Genomic DNA, 18,887 nt, shown 5'->3' with positions numbered 1-18,887 from the left:
TCATAAAACAATTTCAATAGCTCCTATTGATTACCTTTATCAGGGAAGAAGTTGTTGGACAGAGATGACTGTTTCACCAACTGTTGTTGTTGCTGCTGCTGCTGAGGATTAAGTCCTGGGTGAATACCCCCAGGCTGTCCCACTCTCATCATGCCTTGTTGTTGGGCCATGGCCATATGTGGCGGAGGTGGCATACCAGCTCCCATGAGCCTTTGCTGCTGCAGGATGTGTGGTGGGCGGGGCACCATGCCCGGCTGTCCCATGATTCCCTGGGGTGGGGGCCGGTGGTGCTGGGGAAGCATGATCTGCCCTTGCTGGTTAGGCTGCTGCTGAGGTGGGATGCCGTGCATATGAGCGGCCATCCCTCCCTGGTGAAGGGAGTTGAGCTGCTGCTGTTGCTGTTGTTTCTGAAGCTCCTTCTTCTCATGTTCCAGTAGATCCTGGATCAACAGGGGCAGCTCGCTGGCTTCAAGAGAACTCTCTACTTTGGCCAAATCTACAGCAGGGGAGTGTTGGCCCCCTACATCTGGCAGCCCCAGAGGGTCATTGCCCAGGTCTGGGTGAGGGGTAGCGGGGGGGAAGGACAGTGAATCAGCTTGACCTGGCAGGGGGTATGTGAGGCCTCCTAATCGTACAGAGCTCAGTGAGGCTGCAGGCTGGTTCTCTGGTTGAGCGGGGGGCTTGGCTGAAGCCGTAGACCCACCGAGCAGCATGGACACTGCCTCTCCCATCTCATCCTTCACCACTGCATGAGTTGTCTGCAGCTGAGGGGTCATGCCTCTTTCTTCTAGCTTTATTCTGGAGATGTTGACAGTCTCAGGTGAGAGGGTTGCAGAGGACATGGAGCCCCCTGTAGTTGGAGGCCCAGTTATGAGAGGGTTCTGCCCTGCAAACTCAGCCTTTGGTTTGTCTTCCACCTTGATGTCTGGAGCCACTGAGGAAGATGAGGGACCTGGTGCTTCACCCTCTGCTTCTACCAGCCGAAGCTGGTCTGAAAACACATCTTTGGGGTCTCCCTGGTCAAGCTCAGGGTCAGTGTAAGCCAGCAGGTCAAACTCGTCACTGTTGAGTAAGTCGTCAAGATGGGGGTCAGTGGTCTCCAGGTTGTCCAGGTTTCCCAGGTCATCGTCGCCCTTATCAGGATCAAGGTCGAGGGCCAAGTCATCCTCATCCTCCACTCCACCTTCCCCAGGTGCATCACCTAGCCCTTTGGGAACAAAATGGTCTTCCAGATCAGGCTCTGGCAGGTCAACACTGGGGTCCACTGGGGCAGCCTGGGGCTCTCCGACTATACTAGTTTGTGGAGGATGATGCTGGTGACCAGGGTGCGTGCTGGGAGTATTGCGTGTGGGAGTGGTTGCCTGAGGCTGGAGTTGGGATTGGAGCGAAGGGACAGTGCTCTGCTGGGGTAGTAATAATGCCAGGCCACCCTGCTGCAGTCCAAGCCTTGTGTCTCTGACCCCCTCTGCCTGAGGGTCTATAGCCTGAGGCAATGGATGCTGAGCAAAAGGGACAGTCATTTCCTGTTGGGGCATGTAGAGGCGTGGTCGGGCCTGGGGGGGCCCTCGTGGCAGAAACTGGGGCCCCAGGGGCAACCTTTGTGAGTTGTGCCTCAGCTCAATAAACTGCGGTGGTGGTCCAGGGCCCATGGCCTGCATGGTCTCTCCTCCAGGGCTAGGGCCCAGGGCACGGGCATTAGCCATGCCCTGCATTGCCTGGATGTTGAGAGGAGGGTTGAGGTGGTGCCTGGGACCCACAGCCTCCATGCCAGTTGGCTGGGGGAATCTCCGTGGACCAGGGCCCTGGCCAGGGAATGGAGGGCGAGCATACATCTGGGGGTTGGAGGGTGGTTGCCTACGAGAGAGAAATACAGACAAACGATTAGTCAGAGCATTGTAAGTCAAGTTAAAAGAGTGGGTGCTTTAATTTAACAACCAGAATGCCACTTTCATGTACATGCATATGTGTCTAAAGAAACATTCATTTGACAGTGTACCTGAGTGCATTGGGGTCCATCATGGCAGGTGTCCCTGGGGGCGGTGGACGGCAGAGCTTGTCATCCATTGGACCCATAGCCAGGGGCATCTTCGCTGCCAATGCAGCCTGGGCTCCGGCAGCAGCAGCAGCACGATCCTACAGGAACAAGTAGCAGCAAGAGCATACTCAGTAACCATAAAAAAAACAAAAAAAGGCAAATATAACCAAGATACTGCTGATCTTTTACCATACTGGTTGACAAAGTGTAGGCCTACCTGTGGGTAAGGTGGTGGTGCCCGGTGGGCTTTATCTTGCTGATAGGATGCTATCTCTCCTCCAGGCCAATTGGGGGCAGCACTATTGGCTGCTGCAGCCTCTTTCTCTTGTCGTATTGAGTTTCTCTGCATTTGTTGTCTGATCAAAAACTCCCTCAATCTCTGTCGCTACAAGCAAAACGAAAAAGCAGTCAGTATCTACCAGGCCTACAAATTAAAATAGATGATTTATGTTGAACATGTACCTGTCTGTGCTTCTCCAGCTCAGAGGGACTAAGGCCAACAAGTGCAGGATCCTGCATCTCTGGCATCTCCTGGGCACTTGCCATAGCCTGGGGGTGAGGTGCATCCGGTAGGCGGACAGCTGTAGCGTCCTGAGCACCAGAGGGAATGGGCATCCTGGAGTGGAAGTTGTCAGCACTCATGGCCTGAGCTTGGGGTTGAGGTTGCTGGAGCTGGGCCATCTGGGCATCACCAAAGGGCATGCGTGCCTGTGGCTGGGTCATCTGATAGGTACCCATACGGTTGAAAGCAGGCAGTGCAGATGGCTTCCCAGAGAGAGGATCCCCCATAGGGGTGGAGGACGGGGGGAGTGAAGGTGACTGGTTAGGGTGAGGTGAGCCTCTGTAGCTAGGGGTGCCTTCTGGGGCCGCTGAGGTGGGCCGAGGGGGCTTGTGCAGAGTAGCAAAGGGGTCTCTAGACTGAGGACGAGAGGGGGGCCGGGAGTAGGGGTCAGGGGACTGGAAGCGAGGAGTGGCCGGTGACTGGACAGAGAAGGCGTCATTGGAAAGGGCTCCTGGAGTGAGGGGGGACTGAGAGCTGCCCTGGGACTGTGGGCTGGAGGGCACTCTGGAACAGGAGTCCTGCTGAGCAACAGGGTGCCTCTGGGGCAGCGGGGAGCAACTGTCTCCAGACTGGGGCCGCGGGGTGAGGGGGAGCTGAGCATAGGGGTCAGAGAATGGGGTGGAGGGAGACTGCCTGTAGCCTTCAGAGGGATGGTTGGGGGAAGCTCCAGGGGGGAGTGCTCCACCCTCCCCTTGGTGCATCCTGGGCGTCATGGGTGCCTTGAACAACCCATCTCCAGACTCTAGCATCCCTGCAGGGGAGCCAGTACCCATGTCCTGCCGCCCAGCAGAGGAGGAGCGGGGAGAGGGGGCACTCATATCAGCCCTGTACTGCACCATCCCTGCAGGAGAGGACACCACCGCAGAGGGGGAGGGGGATGAACTGTATTCTTGGCGCCCCATCCCTTGCTGGATTCGGAAAGGGTCTCCATAGTGGGTGGTGTGGGGTGGGGAGAAAAGAGGGGAGTCCCCGGGCCCACCACCCCTCGACCGAGGGCTTTCTGGGGGGCCTAAGGGCTCCTGAGAGCCATGCTGTGACTGTAGCAAGTGTCCCTGCTGCTGCTGCTGCGGTCTGAAGAAGGGGTCAACCTGCTGGGCCCGCCGTGGAGTTCCAGGGGTCCCTGGTTGCATGTCGAAGGGGCCGAGGCTGGCCGGCCGTCCCTGAGGAGGACCCTGTGGGCCGGATTGGGGGTAACCTGAGGAGGCCTGCAGGGGGCTGGCCCCGGCCTGGGAGTATGGGGTAGAGGGGTGGGAGTGAGGGTGGGAGGATTGGTGAGGCAGCTTGGCAAAGGGATCTGTCCTGATATCTGCCGACCCCGGAGTCTTGAGGGGGCCATCCGGGAAAAAGGCGGAAGAGGATCCCGAGTCTGGTGGGAAGGGGAAGGGGCTCTCTGCAGAGCTGGGTTGGGAGGCGGTGGATACAGAACCTGAGGGTGGAGGGATCTGGAGGTGCAGACTAGGCCGTTCTCCTTTCACCCGCACAGTCCCAGGCTCTGTCTTGATGGGCCTACACACCTGGCTTTCTGCCTGCTGTGGGACAGGAGATAAGAGTTAGACAGAAGCTACTCTAGGAGACAAAATGTACAGTAGTAGAGAGTCACATCTGTGCACTATGAACCAATCCCCAAAGCCCTCACCTTCTGTGCCTTGTTGATCCGCTGAGACGCTCTGTTATCTTTGGCCTTTTGCTAGAGGGGTAAAATCAGAGGGAAATATTCAATAACTGCTGGAGTTGCATCCTTGCCTACAAAAATGTCCCTTAAAGGATAAGTGAGATCTTACCAGAAAAGGAACCTTGTCAGCAGCTGATACCTTCCTCCAGATCTTCATGATCTGTTTACAACGGCTAGACCAGTCTGTCACATAGAAGAGGGAATTACAACTCCAAATATTGCCATTCCAGTCCATCCAACAAAAAAACATTTGAAATTATACATTTTGAGGGGTATAAAAACAGGTTTTACATTGGCTCGAAAAAATCTGAGGGCATAGAAAATGTACATTTCTTACCTGGATAGTCCTGCCTGAGCGTGGGGAAGTTGGTATTGGCATAGAGCACTGGGGAGATAGTGGAGAGCTCTCCCAGCTCCTCGTCCTTCTCCCAGCGCTGGAGGCTGCGCTGGTTGTAGGACAGACCATCTCCCTCCCCATCAGTAGGTGTGGGTGGGGTGGAGGGAGTGGCCGGAGTGGAGGGGGTAGCCCAGGGGCTCTCCTCACCTCCGTCTGGACTGAACAGCCCTCCCCGGTCCCTATACACACCACCATAGAAGAAGGTGAAAATGAGGTAACGGATAATTTACATTGCAAAATAAAATGTAATAAAAAAAAATGAGGGAAAATAAGGGCTACCCTTACCGCATGTCAAAGAAAGGGGACTGAGAGAGTCCAGGAAAGGAGTCCATCATACCGGCTGAGGGCAGGGACCCTGTAAGAGATCCTTACATAAGTAGCATTCAACATTTTACAGACCGATAACTTGCCCATGCAAGGTCCTCCATCAACAAAACACATGAAACTGCTATATCTGTAAATTAACATTGTACTGTATTCAGCTATTAACTATTCCTTCCTCTCTGTGAGCTCTATAGGCTCTCCATCCCTTTACCTGAGAGGAGAGTTCTCTGTGGCAGACCACCACGGCTGAGCTCCCCCTTGCTGCCCTCCAAGATGGGCCTCATGCTGCTCTGCAGGGAGCCCCCCAGAGATACCCCCTCAGACACCCCCAGAACCTTCCGGAAGAACTGCTCAGAGTCTTGACTCTCCACCCCTTGTGGAAGACCTGGGACAGATAACAGAAGAGTGTTTAGAGAGTGGGCACCAATATCCCTGAACCAGCCACCTGACTAATAGCTAGGATTGGGTATCGAGACCCGGTTCGTTGTTGATACCGGTTCCAAAATGGCCAGAACAGACCAGATCAAAAACACGTTGGAACTTTCAATTCCCATTTTCAAACTTCTTAACATTTAATGTGAGCTAAGCAATAGGTCTACTGTAGTCTTCAAGAGTATGACACAGCTATAGATTGCCTTCTCTTTTGAAAAACTTTTCTTAAAGGGGTAACACAAAAATCTAGTCTTAAAGGGGCAATGACAGGGGCTTACTGTTATAGCTAATATAAGCAAAAGTGCATTCTACAATGTAGAAAGAACTGAATCATTAAGAACTGGAACTAACTGACATGATAAAATCCTAACAATACCCAACCTTACTAAGGGCGCATGTGCCAAATACAATAACAAAATGCAAAACTGATAAATACCTTCACACTTCTCTGTGTCAGAACTTTGTGGTTCAGTAGAACTCTGCTCTTTGACAGATGAACACTGCCCTGTGACTCCTGCAACCACAAAGAGGAGACGATCAAAATCAAACCTCTATCAAGAGAGGAATAAAACCTTTACCTCAACTGAGAGGTCTGCTCTAAGACTGCCATACATTCTCTCCAGAGACACATACCTGCTCCCTCTCCCTGAGCCTGGGGTCCATCACCCCCCTCCTGCTTAAGGTGCAGAGCAGCTCCCATCACCCGATCCCTGCCCTCCATTCCTATGATACACACAAACACATGCACAGGTCACATACCATGCACAGATCACTTCACACTCAAGTGTGACAAATCATTTCTGAGGGACACTATGTGGTGCATGTTATGCATGTGGTCTTACCCTCAGAGGCAGTGGGTCTGGGCCCTGGGGCGGACAGTGAGGGCCGAAGAAGGCCCATAGCATGCCTCTGCCCTGGGGGTACCAGCAGGGCCTTCTTACTTAGGTCAATCAGGGTCTTGCCAAAGAACGCCTCCTGCAGAAAGAGACATTGCTGATGTTAGCCAGTCCTATATGGAGGTGAATGATCACTGGATACCACAGGTTGCTCTGAGGGTTTAATAACCCATCAAGAGGGATGGTGAGAGAACATACCTGCAGGTAACCTGGGAACATGTCCTCCAGTTTGCTCTTCTTCCTGCCTCGCCGTTTCTTGGCCTGCTCCCCCTCCCCCTCGGCTGGCTTCTGCTCAGGGGGTCCATCTATAGGCATGTCAGGGTGGGGCCCTATTAACAAATGAGGCAGATTTAATTTCACATTTCAGTATCCTTATCCACCCGTTGACAAAATGATAATAAGGATTTTGGGTTTGTTAGGACATTTAATTGTTCATTTTCCATTAGTCTTGCCTTCGTCCAGGACTTTCTCTCCTGGATGTCCGTCTGTGGCATTCTCTGCAGACAGATGGGGAAACATTGCCTTCTTCATCCGCGTGTGACACTTCCTCTGGCGCACCATGAAGCCTCCAATCCCTGCAGTAAGACCGGGTCAAAACCATTAGCAGTTGGCTTGAATGTAACCATTATATATATCAGTGATTACCCAGGAAGAATTTTAATAATAGTAGCTCTTTAACCTGGTCTGTAGGGTTTCCTCTTCCTCTTCTTGGAGTCCTCCGTCTCCTCTGCCCCTCCTTTGAGGCCGTCACAGTCAGCCATGCCCTCGGCGCCCCCCTCCGCTCCCAGCTCCCTCTCAGCCCCTATCTCTCTGTCTGGGCTGCCAGGGGGTTCCAGTTTGGGCTCGCACTCCATGGGCTCCCCACAGGCTGAAAAGAGACCTAATCCAGATCAGTGGAAGAGTCAGACATGGTTGGTGCTCAAATGCATTCATGTGTATTTAAATAGCCCTCAAGAGATTTTGACATTTAGAGTTAGACCCATCTCTCTCCTTGGTAGATGAATGGGAGAAACCCCACTAACCTTTGCCCTCTTCCCCATCACCCTCTCCCTCCTTCAGCTCCATGCCATCACACAGGGTGCCCAGGCGGGAGCGGCGTTGCCTCCTCTTGTGCAGGGGGGACATGGAGATGCTGCGTAGCAGGGACATGCCTGACTCAGTCAGCCACACCCCCTCCAACCGATAGAACTGGGGCTCTGGCTCTTTGATCTTCATTGCTGCCATTATGGATGACTCCACTACTGTGGAAGACAGAGGATATTTCATGTTGTCAGTGAGTCCTTTCACACACTTTTATTAAATCAAATGAGTCTGACTCTTAACAAAAACAAAAACAAAAAAAACTGAAGCAACAGTGTTGTGCACATTATTCTGTCAACTGAAGCATGGTCTGTGGCTCACCTATCGGTTTAGGGACGAAGGGAGTGCAGGATGTGCAGGCAAAGCCTTCATCAGAGGCTTGCTCCACCTCATCCTCAGTGTACAGACTCTCACACACAGCGTGCACCCATCTACAGAGACACATATAGACAAAAGTTATTTTACATCACACACACATTATGACATTAACCCATTGATGCCGGATGCTGCGCGACGCAACATTGCATCTACCGCCGGTTGCTGCGTGGCGCAGCATTTTTGTCGTACTTTTCATGAGTGCAGCATATAATGCACTGTTATTGGTTCAAATACACATGAGGTGGGTCTTGTTGATTTTTTAAAACCACGTGAGCACCCAAATGTCATGTGGTTCGCCGAAAATCAATCAGACATACACGTGCGTTTAAAGAATCTACAATAAACTCACGTGTATGTCTGATTGATTTACGTGATTTTCGGCGAACCACACGACATTTGGGTGCTCACGTGGTTTTAAAAAATCAACAAGACCCACCTCATGTGTATTTGAACCAATGACAGTGCATTATATGCTGCACTCATGAAAATTACGACAAATCAAAAATGCTGCGCCACGCAGCAACTGGCGGTAGATTCAAATGTGCGCAACGCAGCAACCGGCGGTAGACGTCGCGCGGCATTCGGCACAAATGGGTTAACTTGCATACAGATCACAGAGAGAGGAGCAGGTATTAGAGTTGGGTGATATCCAGATTTTCATAAATTCTTACCTTTCTGGCAAAATACCCTGGTATAGGTGAATACCTCAGTATTTTTCAATCCAACTGTTGCTAAGCCTCCAATTTTCACAGGTCTGGCAATTATTTTACTCCCTTCTCAGGGAGTACTCAAGTCAAATTTTTAAAATGTTGGTGTTGCCTATTATTTTACTTTTAATTTTCCTTAATTTCTACACCTCCATGGCCACCATAGCTGGTGATGGAAAACAACATTTGCCTCAACATTAACAACAAAGAATAACACAATGACTATCTAGCCCTTAATTAGTTGCCACGTCCTGTTTTTTCCTGTGGTTGCCAGAAAGACTTGATCTTAGCTCTCTCAGAAGAACATCAAAATGACCCTCTGGTAACGGCCTGATAATCAGTGATCTTGAAAGCATCACTAATAGGCGTTTACGCCAGTATGAACAGTAGTCCCCAAAATGTTCAGATTTAGTCATGATCTACGAGGAAATTGAGTTCTTACGGTATTGAAAGTCATACTGGCAGCATTTCAAAATACCCCGGTATGCGGTATTATCGGATACTAGTCCAACCCTAGCAGATACTATCTTGTTATGGAATAATTTATGGTATAAATCTACATAAATAACCATTCCCCACTAGTCTTCATTAGCTGAGTGTGTGTTTGAGTTCTACCCACCGGTCGCAGTGCTGGCACTGCAGCAGCAGCTCCTCCTCCATGAAGTTCTCCCTGCACACAGGGCATGTGACCAGGCTGGCGCAGGGCCCGCAATGGGTGTAGTTGTTCTGCCACTCACAGTGGAACCCTGGGGAGCTGGCCCCACACTGCATACAGCACACACACCTGCATAGACAGGGCACAGACACAGGACCAGTGAGCCATCTGGTAAAGTGCTGGGATTATAAGTGATTTCCAGTGAACAGGTTACTGAGGCCTCTGTGGATGTTCGTTATAGATACAGAGAACTGGACTTGTGAAGTTTGCTACAGGGAAGAGAGAGACAACGGTTTTGCATAATATGCAGATGCTAGTAAGATCATTTACATTTAACCCTCTTCAGAGCAACATGACTGAATGTCATGGTAAAAGAGTAAGACTGAGCACATGAGCTACATTACCATTTGCATTTCCAGCCCCCCTTGGGTACAGTGTGAAGGGGTGGGTCAAGACAGTAGGTGTGGTAGCTGACATCACAGTCATCACACAGCAGCAGTCGGGCGGGGTCCGAGGCCTTCCCACACACCTCACACACGATACATTCAAGGCAACGCCAGCCTTTACGGAGCATCATTTTAGTAATCTACAGGGGAAGGGGGAGAGATACATCGTTTAATTGACAAGAGATTGACAAATGTTTGATTCCTGTGCCAAAGATGAAGCAGAGGGGTTGGTGCTTACTTTGCTGTTCACACAATACGGATGGTAACACTGGGCACACTGAGCACATGCCAACAGCTGCCCCTCCACGCCCTTTCCAAAACTGCCACACACGACACACATATCCTAGAGGGGGAGAGAGAGATGGCAGGGAGGGAGAGCAACAGTCAGTTTGTGTTACAGTGAAGATGTCGATGTCTGGAAAGTCCCAACATTGTAAATGCCAAAAGGTAATTGAAAATGTCAAACCATGAAGAGACAAGTTACCTGAAGCAGGACAAATTTATCAGTGTTGGAGAAGAGCACTACTGTGTTCTGCATGGCATCATCTTCCTCCTCCTCCTCCTCCTCTTTGCTCACTCCAGTTTCTGTTGTCATGCTTAGCTGTGGAAACAAGACATAGAATGAATCCCACGGGCACTTAGTGCCAAACATCTCAGATTTACATGCTATTGCTGCAATAATTTGCATCTACTGTAAGATTGACAATACGTTTTCCAGTGAATGGCCGGATGGTTGAATGGGGTGTCTGTCTCTTTCAACTCACCAAGAAGGCATCAATGCAGGAGGCCATGGCTTTCAGGCGTGACCTCCCTCCGCGACCCCTCCCACTGCCGCCCCCTCGAGGTCGCCGTTTCCCTGGGAAACTGCTGCTTCGCCCCTGAAAGCCCCAAACCAACTGTTTCAGATAACCGACAGTGATAATAACTGACAAAGACCATTCAATGTGTCTACCAATTTAAAAAAAGCTATATTGCAGGTTCAGACCTCAATGGGAGTGAGTGAGCGTGGTTTACGCCAGCATCGTGACTGGACTGTACCTGTTTGACACGGGAGCGGCCCGGGGAGCCTCGCCGCTTGACCTTCTCCCCGTCAGGCTTCAGAGGGTCGAAGGGCAGCGAGTCGTCGGTCTCTGTGAGCAGTGAGTCGGAGCGCGAGCGGCCCGTTGGCATGAGGCTGAGCTCCATGGAGAGCTGTGCATCAGGCTCAGCCGGGGAGCCCAGGAAGCCACTGCTGCTCTCGTCCCCGTGGCTCATGTTGGACATCTCGTCCAGCAGCAGCTCTGGCTTACTCTCCTCCTCCGGACACTCTTGGGGCTCCTGCTTGATCTTGATCTTCACCTCTTCACCCTGGCCTTCCTCCTCCTTCAACAGCTCCTCTTCTTCCTCCTCATCCTCCGACTGAGGCAGCCTGTCTTCCATGTCAACAGTAGGAGGAGCCTCCTGTGTGTCTCCCTGCAGGGCAGGGGGAGGAGTCCCCAAGCGCTCACAGGCAGGTTCCACTTTTGGCTCAGCCTCCTCTGTGTCCATGGAAACAGGCTTCGCCTCTGTGGGAGGAGTTGGTGACTGTGGTGAGACCTGACTGGATGGCTCAGTGGCAGACACACCTTCACTACTACTGCTGCTCTTCTCCTCCACCTGTGTGGTCTGCTGCTCTGTTGAAGGCTTGACCTCCTCCTCCTCCTCCTTCTCTTCCTCCTCCTCCTCTTTCTGCTCAGGGCCCTGCTCTGGTGCTGGTGCTGGCTCCTCTTCTGTAGTCTGGGCCTCTGACACGGAGCTGGCTTGGGGTGGCTCGCTGGGAGCCTCCTCGGTTCTCTCCACAACAGCCACAGGTAAACAAGAGGCCTCCTGTTCTGTCGTTTCACATTCTTCTGTCGAGAGACGGAAAGCAGGTTAACCAGTGTTTGAATGTAGAAAACAAATCGTTTGATAATCTATCATCAACTATTAAGTAGTGCAGCAGAATCACTGAGAACTATTCAAACCTTGCTGGTGTGTATTCTCTATAATGGCTCCTCTGTTTACCTGTAACCTCAGCCAGGGCAGTGGGCCGCTCTGTAGCGACTTCATCCGTTTCCATCTGGGGTCCCTCCTCTAAGGTGCTTTCCTCAACCTCTGTCGTTTCAACGACATCAGCCGCCGTCCCTGTTGCAAACGCAAAACACAGATGAGTCAGCTTTTATCACGACCATACATCAGGCAGATGGTTTAAATAAGGGGTATAGGATGGAGGAGAGAACTGGAGTTTTTTTCCCCCCGGTTATCAATCGTAACGCGAGCCAGATCTCAAACCTACCCAATTCCATGGGCAGTTCCACATCAGCCTTGGTATCTGCTTGGGCTATCATCACCACCTCTAATGTCTCCGTCTGTCCCCCTGTCCCCACTGACACGTCCGTCTGTCCTATCGTCACGTCAGACGCATCTGTCTGGATTGTCATCTCGGCTGTGTCCGTCTGTCCCATCGTCACTTCTGACGCGTCCGTCTCCGTCGTTTGCACCTCGATCGTGGTGTCCGTCTGCGTGATAGGTTCCATCTGAGACTCTCTGCAGAGCACACAGATGCACTTATCCTCTGGAGAGTCCATCAAAGAAGCACACTCACTGTGCACCCACCTGAGGAGGGGACAGGAGAGTAATGGTCAGGAATGGATGAATGATCGTAAGAGGTGAAGTAAATCACACATTATGGCAGTTATCACTGTCTTCTAGTTGCTTACTGACCTGTGGCAGGAGCTGCAGTGTTGCAGAGAAACAGAGGGGTCGGCGGTTTTACTGCAGACACCACACACAGAACTGCGGCGGCGCTGGCAACCCTCACACACGGCGTAGTTCTCAAACCACTGGGCAGAGCCTGGCAGGGTCAGGCCACGGGCGCCACAGTCTGTGCACACGCGACACCTCTGAGATGGCACACAGGGGGAGGGGGGGGGGGGGGGGGATAAAGGCTGCAATTATTGAGAGGAAACTATGAGAGGTGTGGTGTGGTGACTAGAGGTGGGACATAGTACTTACTCTGCACTTCCAGGGGTCTGAGGGGAGGGAGTCCATTGCTGGCTGCAGACAGAAGGTGTGGTAGCCCTTATCACAGGCATCACAAACCAGCATCATGGAGTCCTCCCCAGGTTGCCTGGAAACCAATGGGAAACAGATGGTTTTAGCCTCCAAATCTCTCCCATGTCAACAATAACAGCCCCATGCATTGTGCTTAAGAGGCAATGTCCTCTTGTCTGATTGGCTCAGGTTGGAAAGCATGCGATGGTCAGACTCACCTGCAGGTCTGACAGACTTTACACTCTGGGCACTGCCACCCTGAGCGCTGGATGGGCGTAGCACTGATCTCCAGACAGGCAGCATGGTAGTGCTGCCCACAGCCCGTACAGAACAGCAGGTTCAGGAGCTCCCCGGCCGAGTCACACACAGCACACCGTGCCTCCTCGCCCGCTGGACATAAACACAAACACCATTAGAGATATGGATCAACTGATGATGTCAGGACTTGAATCTCACTATTAGGTATATAAAGAGGTTGCCTTCCTTACCGATCTCCTCAGCCTTCTCTATGTGCTCCAGACAGAGTAGGGCCAGCTGCTTCATGGACTGGAAGGACCCGCTGGCCGCAGAGCAGGGGAAGTGGTAGAACCGTGAGCAGCCCTCGGCCTGGCACCGGATGGTCGCACCAAGCCTTTTGCAATATTCACACAGCTAAACAAAGAGATGGTTATGAGCGAGAGTTGTGTGGAAGAATGTCCGAACCCCCACCGCTCAAAGACACCTGCATGTTATAAACACTGTTGCAAGTGTAGTCCATAACTACCATGACAAAAGGTGAATTGTCCACACAGAACTTGCTCCACTTTCTATCAAAAGTGTTATTATTCGATGGGGTGACATACCTGCTGTGTCCCTGAGATGACGGCCTTATCCACATACTCCATCTCCTCTGCCTCAGCCTGCTTCACTCCCTCTGACCATGCCGCACACCAGTGATGGACCCAGCAGCCCCCTGTTTAATACAAGAAACAAAAGCAGATGTCACTCATCAATATTTTACAATCTGGCCTTGGGATAGGATGGGTTTACAATAGAATATATAAAATATTGTAAAAGAATGTGCATTATAAGTATAATTACAAATAAAAACTAATAAAAATGTAAATGTGATGTGAGGAAAGTTCTGAATCCCACCTGTGTCATCAAAGAGTGATGCCAGACAGGAAGCGTCGGAGAATCCGATGGAAGACAGGTCATCATTCCCAGGCCCTGGCAGTGAGGAAGCTGAGGGTTCCAGGGACGGCCGGTCGGAAGATGGCCCAAAATGTCGGAGTTCCCGTTGTCCATGCAGGCTGCGCTCTACGCAGTTACAGAGAGCACAGGCCCTCACACTCTCCCTGCACAGCCAGACACACAGTATCACACATACAGCACAATGTTCTGACAATGCTGGTTAAAAACAGGCAGATTGCATACAACACTCACTTTGGTCTAATTATTTAAAAAAACAAGCCAAATAGTTTGCAGAAATGGTAGTAATGTCAAACTATTTTGCTAGGGAAAAAAATAAGCCAAATAAGATGCTACTCTATCAGCTTTACTGTTCCACCGTAAACACCAAATAGCGATAATTTTAAATTTTCATTTCATCATCTTTGTCTGGACTTACACAGGTGTGCTGGAAGTGGCAGCAGTAGTGTCAACATTTTCAGAAGCATGAGGGGCCTCTGACCCCCCTTCAGAGGGGATAGGCGGCTTCGAAGTCGCGCTGTCATCAGCTGCTGGGTAAGAAATAAATGTTTTACGAATTATAATATATAATCAATTATAACCGTCTTGTCACAAATCAAATAAGTGACTATTGCTCTTCATTATCAGTGGCAGAGCTGCATTTCAATACCTTTCCCAGGAAACAATGCAGTTCATGCAGGAAAAATAATCAGCTTTTAATAACTAAGCAATGTGCATATATGAATGTGTAAATTGAAGGTACAAATATTTAAAACAACCAAAATGTATAGGTACAATAGCTTAGCCAAAACAATGGAAATATTCAATGTTTACAACTACAAAAACATAATCAACAACATTTCAAAACAATTAGGAGTTGCATTTTCTGTTCTCTGACACCCCTGTACACTAACAGTTAAATGTTCCTTGCTTCCCTATACCTGTCTGAGTTCCAAGAGTCTCCATTCAAGTTGCCCCACAAAAGCAGTCTTGTTTGACACCTCCCTTTCACATTTTCTCCATGTCTGTTGCTACAATATTCTCCTTCTGACTTTGCACTTTTTCCTTACAAACTTTTCCTGAGGATGAAAAAAACATCTCCCTTCTCAGCTGTGCTGTAGAACGGCATTTGAATGATTATCTGAAATTAACATTTATGAAGACTTGAAGTAAAACCGTGTGTAGTTTGTATTCATTAACAAGCATTAATTACTGACACTGCAGCTGTCATCTTACCTGTCGGTTCAGAGTCATTTTCTTCGCAGTTCGATTTCTGCTCGTCCATCCCCTCTACCGATGTTGACCTCCTTGAGAGAGATCTGAAAAATCAGGGGGAAATAAAGTGACTCATTATTGTTGGCGGTAAAGAGACGTACGTTATTCGTCTACAAAATCCGACAACACATCATTTAGCACCTCTGAAATAATAGGGAAATCGCAATTTAGTCACTCACGATGTCAATTTCCTGTGCTTCCTAATCTAGGTTAGTTTTGTGAACAGAGGTGTGTCTGGAGATCAATTGCAAAATCCACTAGGGGTGAATTCAACGAGTCTAAATGTCCTGTTGTTCTGGTGAGCAGCAACCCCCAATTTCACATTGTGGCGATAATGCAGTAAAAACATAAAAAAAGATAGCCAGCTAACGTCAGCTGATTTGACTACATACTGAAGGGCTGCATGATAAATATAACGCTAGTTGTTTAGAAGGGTACTAAAAAGTATTTTGATACACATCATCAATTATCCGGTATTTTATCTAGCTGGCTGAATATGGCTGTTTATGTCAAGAATGTATTTGATAACGCCAGCTAGCTACGTCGTTAACTGTGATCGCTTTACCGAGTAGCTTACTAGCCGGGATTCGCAAACTCTTTGCATGAAAATAGCGAGATGGTGACTAGCTGTATGTATAAGAAATATATTAAGACATTCCAATATTTGTTTACCCAGTAATGCATAATCCAAATCGGTACAATTAATGTATGAAAACGCACAAAAATATAGGAACTGAAATGTTGTTTTCTTTAAATATAACAACCCTAAACCGAGATACACAAAGAAAATACAACTTCCGTGTACAATACTTCCTGTTGCAGCAGTGTCAGTTTCGTGCTGAAACTTTGCCATTGTGTATCCCAGTTCCGCCAGTAAAAAAACGGACTGAGGACATACGAAGTTAAATAACAATTTGAAACGTATTATTAGTAATTCAGCTATTTGGGTTACATTACGTTAACATATGATATGAACAGATAAAAAAAATGTGTCTGTCAGTAATACTCTTTTCATATCTTTGAGATCATAAATTAGAAACATGAAAAGAGACTGAATGACGTGCCAGTTCAAACCAATCGAAAACACATTACTCTACTGCTAAAGCGCCACAGTTTAGAGGTGTCAAATAACGAGTCATGATGATATTTAGTGTGACACTTGTCTGTATCTAGGAGTTTGATGACTAAGTGTGGCTACAACTTTCAGTAAAAACCAAGTAAACCACTACAGTATTAGGTCTGCTCAGAATATTTATTAATAATAAGAACAACAATAGCTTTTCTAGACACCCAAAGCCCTCATATGGTATGGGGGGAAAACTCACCTCACCCACTTTTAAGCCTAGCTGCAGTCCAAATAACATGAGGCTGAGAGGGGGAATGATTCATTCTAGAATACTTAGAATTACAGTTGTGTCCCTCTCATATCTACTATGAAACAATAACAAGAATGTATCTTACCTCATCATATTTATGTAGTGTATATGACATTGCACCCACATTGTTATTTCCAACATAGCAAGACATGTAGTCACATATGGTGGCCATTGGCCACCTCCAATGATATTTAGTAAAGCCTACGCTGTAGTTATTAACGCAGAATAACACTTCGATCACTGTGTTATACGTATAGCCACAGTACTGTGTAATGAGCAAGGCGTAAGTATCGCTGACAGATTTTAAGACAAAATACTGTCGTCAAGTGGGCCTAATAGTTACCACCCAGAAATGTGAAGAAACTAACTGATATAGCTGATTGTGCTTATGTTTACTTAGAATACATTCAAATGTATGGTTGAAAGTGTGTGTGTGTGTGTGTGTGTGTATATATATATATATATATATATATATATATATATATATAAGTCTTGGACTGGTTCCTAAAGAAAAATAATCTACCCATATGAAACTAACCCAAGAGAGTGAACATCACAATGCTCAGAAACAGTTTTACACTCTGTACTGTAGACTGCTATACGACAACATATCGTAACGTAACGCTGGTTAATTGACTAACTAGCCATTTTGTAGCCAAGAAGAATGTATTAATAAGTGATACATAGCTACTGACTACTACAACTATGTATGAAATGTGACGAACAGTAGTTAGAAGACAGTGACACTCTCACATTATTGATTAGCTAGCTAGCTTGATAATTGTGGTAGGTAGGAGTTGTATATTTAAGAGCAAACAATAAGCAAACATTTCTCTAGTTAACCAGTGAACTAATTAACCACCTAATGTTGTAAAGTTAGCTTGCAACAGGCTAGCAGCAGGCCATATTGCACATCATTGCTCAGTTTTAACCCACCCAGTAAGATTTATAGCCTATGTAGCTAGTGGCATAAGTAGGTAGTCATGGTTAACGTTTTTGGATACAGCAAATTATTTGGCTGTCTAGCGATGTCATTAGCTCGCAAAACATGTGTGCAACTAGCCATTTTTACTTGACAAGCTTGTTTGAATTAACTACTAGCTTGATAGCTACGTGATGCTAACTTACGAGGAACTGGCACGACACTCACAGTTGATACTATAAGTGGCAAGCTAGCTAAAAGATAGCTACGCAGTTGGGGGTAACAAGCTAATGTAACGAGAATGGTGTCCACATCGCTGGCTGGTAAAACATGCCGAGTTATTCAGACGAGTAGCTAGCTAACGTTAGCTAAATTCGATCAGCAACTGGCTATCCTCATCCTCATTAGCTAGCTAGCATTAAAGGTCAGGGAAATTGGTTTGTCTAAGAAGTTTGTAAAATGTATTATTTAGCCAAACAACTTACCTTAGAAAGTGATAGTTGTGTCCTCATACATCAGAACAATCCAGCTAGTTATTAAACCGTCTCATTTTAAATAGCGGGCTAGAGCTAGCCGGCTGGGGAGAGGAGTGGGGGAAGTGCACGGCGGATGGCAGGCTGGATAACCAACTTACAATAGCTTAGCTAGCTAACCTAGGCTACGGCGCTGCCAGTACAAACAGTTTAAAACACGTCGTAAAATAGCTAAACAAGAACCTATAGTCCACATGTACTCTTGTTGAATGAATTTATAATCCAGAACACAGTTCAAAATCTCCAAGTGGCTGATAATCCAACTAAATAGCCAGATGGCTAAAATAACCAACTGCTTGATAAGCTAACGTCAACGATAACGCGTTTACGTTTTTTTTTCCTGCAGCTTGCTGCTGAGCCGTTGAGGTTGCAGTAAGTTTTGCACAAAAACGATGCATCCGAAATTCGATCCAAAACGATGTAATATCCCAATATATTATCTAACTACATTTACTGGCCGTATTGAAACAATGTTTTCAGTGTCTAACGTTCTTAACTTCAGCGACATGGCGAGCTACCCCTGTCCGGGTCACCATCACTACTTCGCTGAACACATCCACACACACAAGAGTACCCGTCAAGTGGCTAGCTAGCTAAGCTAATAACAACAACACCGAACATCAACTCTGCAAGAGAAGCGGACATTTGTACGCGCCATACCAGGTTTGATGGCTGGCTAGCTAGCTAGCTACGTCTCACCAACAAACTTTTCTTTAACCTTTCTTAAGGTTAGGATACTGTGGATACTATATTTTTAGTACTGCATAAAGAAATCATGTTTGACGCTAACATATATGCTAGTTAAACACCAGTAAGACGTGGGACTGAGATTTATAGTGAGCTAGTCATCATTATAGAAAATGAAGCCATTTTTCATTGGGTTGAAAATGAACTACCAATGTGAAACTACTTATGGCTCTTATCGCCAACTCACGAGGCTTAACACATGCTTTCTTGCAAGCAGGTCATATCAATG

The 18,887-nt window shown here is 48.1% G+C and overlaps 1 protein-coding gene across 1 annotated transcript in view; it reads right to left on the bottom strand.

Annotated features, from left to right (window-relative positions):
* Positions 1 to 15,778, bottom strand: part of kmt2d (lysine (K)-specific methyltransferase 2D) — a 29,994-nt gene extending 14,216 nt beyond the window's left edge. Inside the window, exons 1-34 of the mRNA XM_083675476.1 lie at positions 15,753 to 15,778; positions 15,042 to 15,124; positions 14,245 to 14,353; positions 13,770 to 13,972; positions 13,478 to 13,587; positions 13,124 to 13,286; positions 12,854 to 13,025; positions 12,597 to 12,711; positions 12,306 to 12,484; positions 11,878 to 12,197; positions 11,607 to 11,726; positions 10,623 to 11,452; positions 10,349 to 10,462; positions 10,069 to 10,185; positions 9,823 to 9,927; positions 9,543 to 9,724; positions 9,103 to 9,267; positions 7,720 to 7,829; positions 7,341 to 7,559; positions 6,998 to 7,186; positions 6,771 to 6,893; positions 6,517 to 6,647; positions 6,265 to 6,397; positions 6,056 to 6,145; positions 5,859 to 5,936; positions 5,202 to 5,375; positions 4,952 to 5,021; positions 4,607 to 4,845; positions 4,379 to 4,452; positions 4,234 to 4,284; positions 2,498 to 4,126; positions 2,253 to 2,420; positions 1,997 to 2,133; positions 35 to 1,854 (exon numbers count right to left, since the gene is read on the bottom strand). Of these exons, the coding sequence (XP_083531602.1) occupies positions 35 to 1,854; positions 1,997 to 2,133; positions 2,253 to 2,420; positions 2,498 to 4,126; positions 4,234 to 4,284; positions 4,379 to 4,452; positions 4,607 to 4,845; positions 4,952 to 5,021; positions 5,202 to 5,375; positions 5,859 to 5,936; positions 6,056 to 6,145; positions 6,265 to 6,397; positions 6,517 to 6,647; positions 6,771 to 6,893; positions 6,998 to 7,186; positions 7,341 to 7,559; positions 7,720 to 7,829; positions 9,103 to 9,267; positions 9,543 to 9,724; positions 9,823 to 9,927; positions 10,069 to 10,185; positions 10,349 to 10,462; positions 10,623 to 11,452; positions 11,607 to 11,726; positions 11,878 to 12,197; positions 12,306 to 12,484; positions 12,597 to 12,711; positions 12,854 to 13,025; positions 13,124 to 13,286; positions 13,478 to 13,587; positions 13,770 to 13,972; positions 14,245 to 14,353; positions 15,042 to 15,090 (8,488 nt within the window). The 5' untranslated portion in view covers positions 15,091 to 15,124; positions 15,753 to 15,778. The remainder of the gene's footprint in view (positions 1 to 34; positions 1,855 to 1,996; positions 2,134 to 2,252; positions 2,421 to 2,497; positions 4,127 to 4,233; positions 4,285 to 4,378; positions 4,453 to 4,606; positions 4,846 to 4,951; positions 5,022 to 5,201; positions 5,376 to 5,858; positions 5,937 to 6,055; positions 6,146 to 6,264; positions 6,398 to 6,516; positions 6,648 to 6,770; positions 6,894 to 6,997; positions 7,187 to 7,340; positions 7,560 to 7,719; positions 7,830 to 9,102; positions 9,268 to 9,542; positions 9,725 to 9,822; positions 9,928 to 10,068; positions 10,186 to 10,348; positions 10,463 to 10,622; positions 11,453 to 11,606; positions 11,727 to 11,877; positions 12,198 to 12,305; positions 12,485 to 12,596; positions 12,712 to 12,853; positions 13,026 to 13,123; positions 13,287 to 13,477; positions 13,588 to 13,769; positions 13,973 to 14,244; positions 14,354 to 15,041; positions 15,125 to 15,752) is intronic.
* Between the last annotated feature and the right edge of the window lie 3,109 nt (positions 15,779 to 18,887).

The sequence above is a fragment of the Argentina silus genome (genome assembly GCF_951799395.1).
Source record: "Argentina silus genome assembly, chromosome: 8".
Taxonomy (NCBI): Eukaryota; Metazoa; Chordata; class Actinopteri; order Argentiniformes; family Argentinidae; genus Argentina; species Argentina silus.
This window is presented reverse-complemented; position numbering and strand designations above follow the sequence as displayed.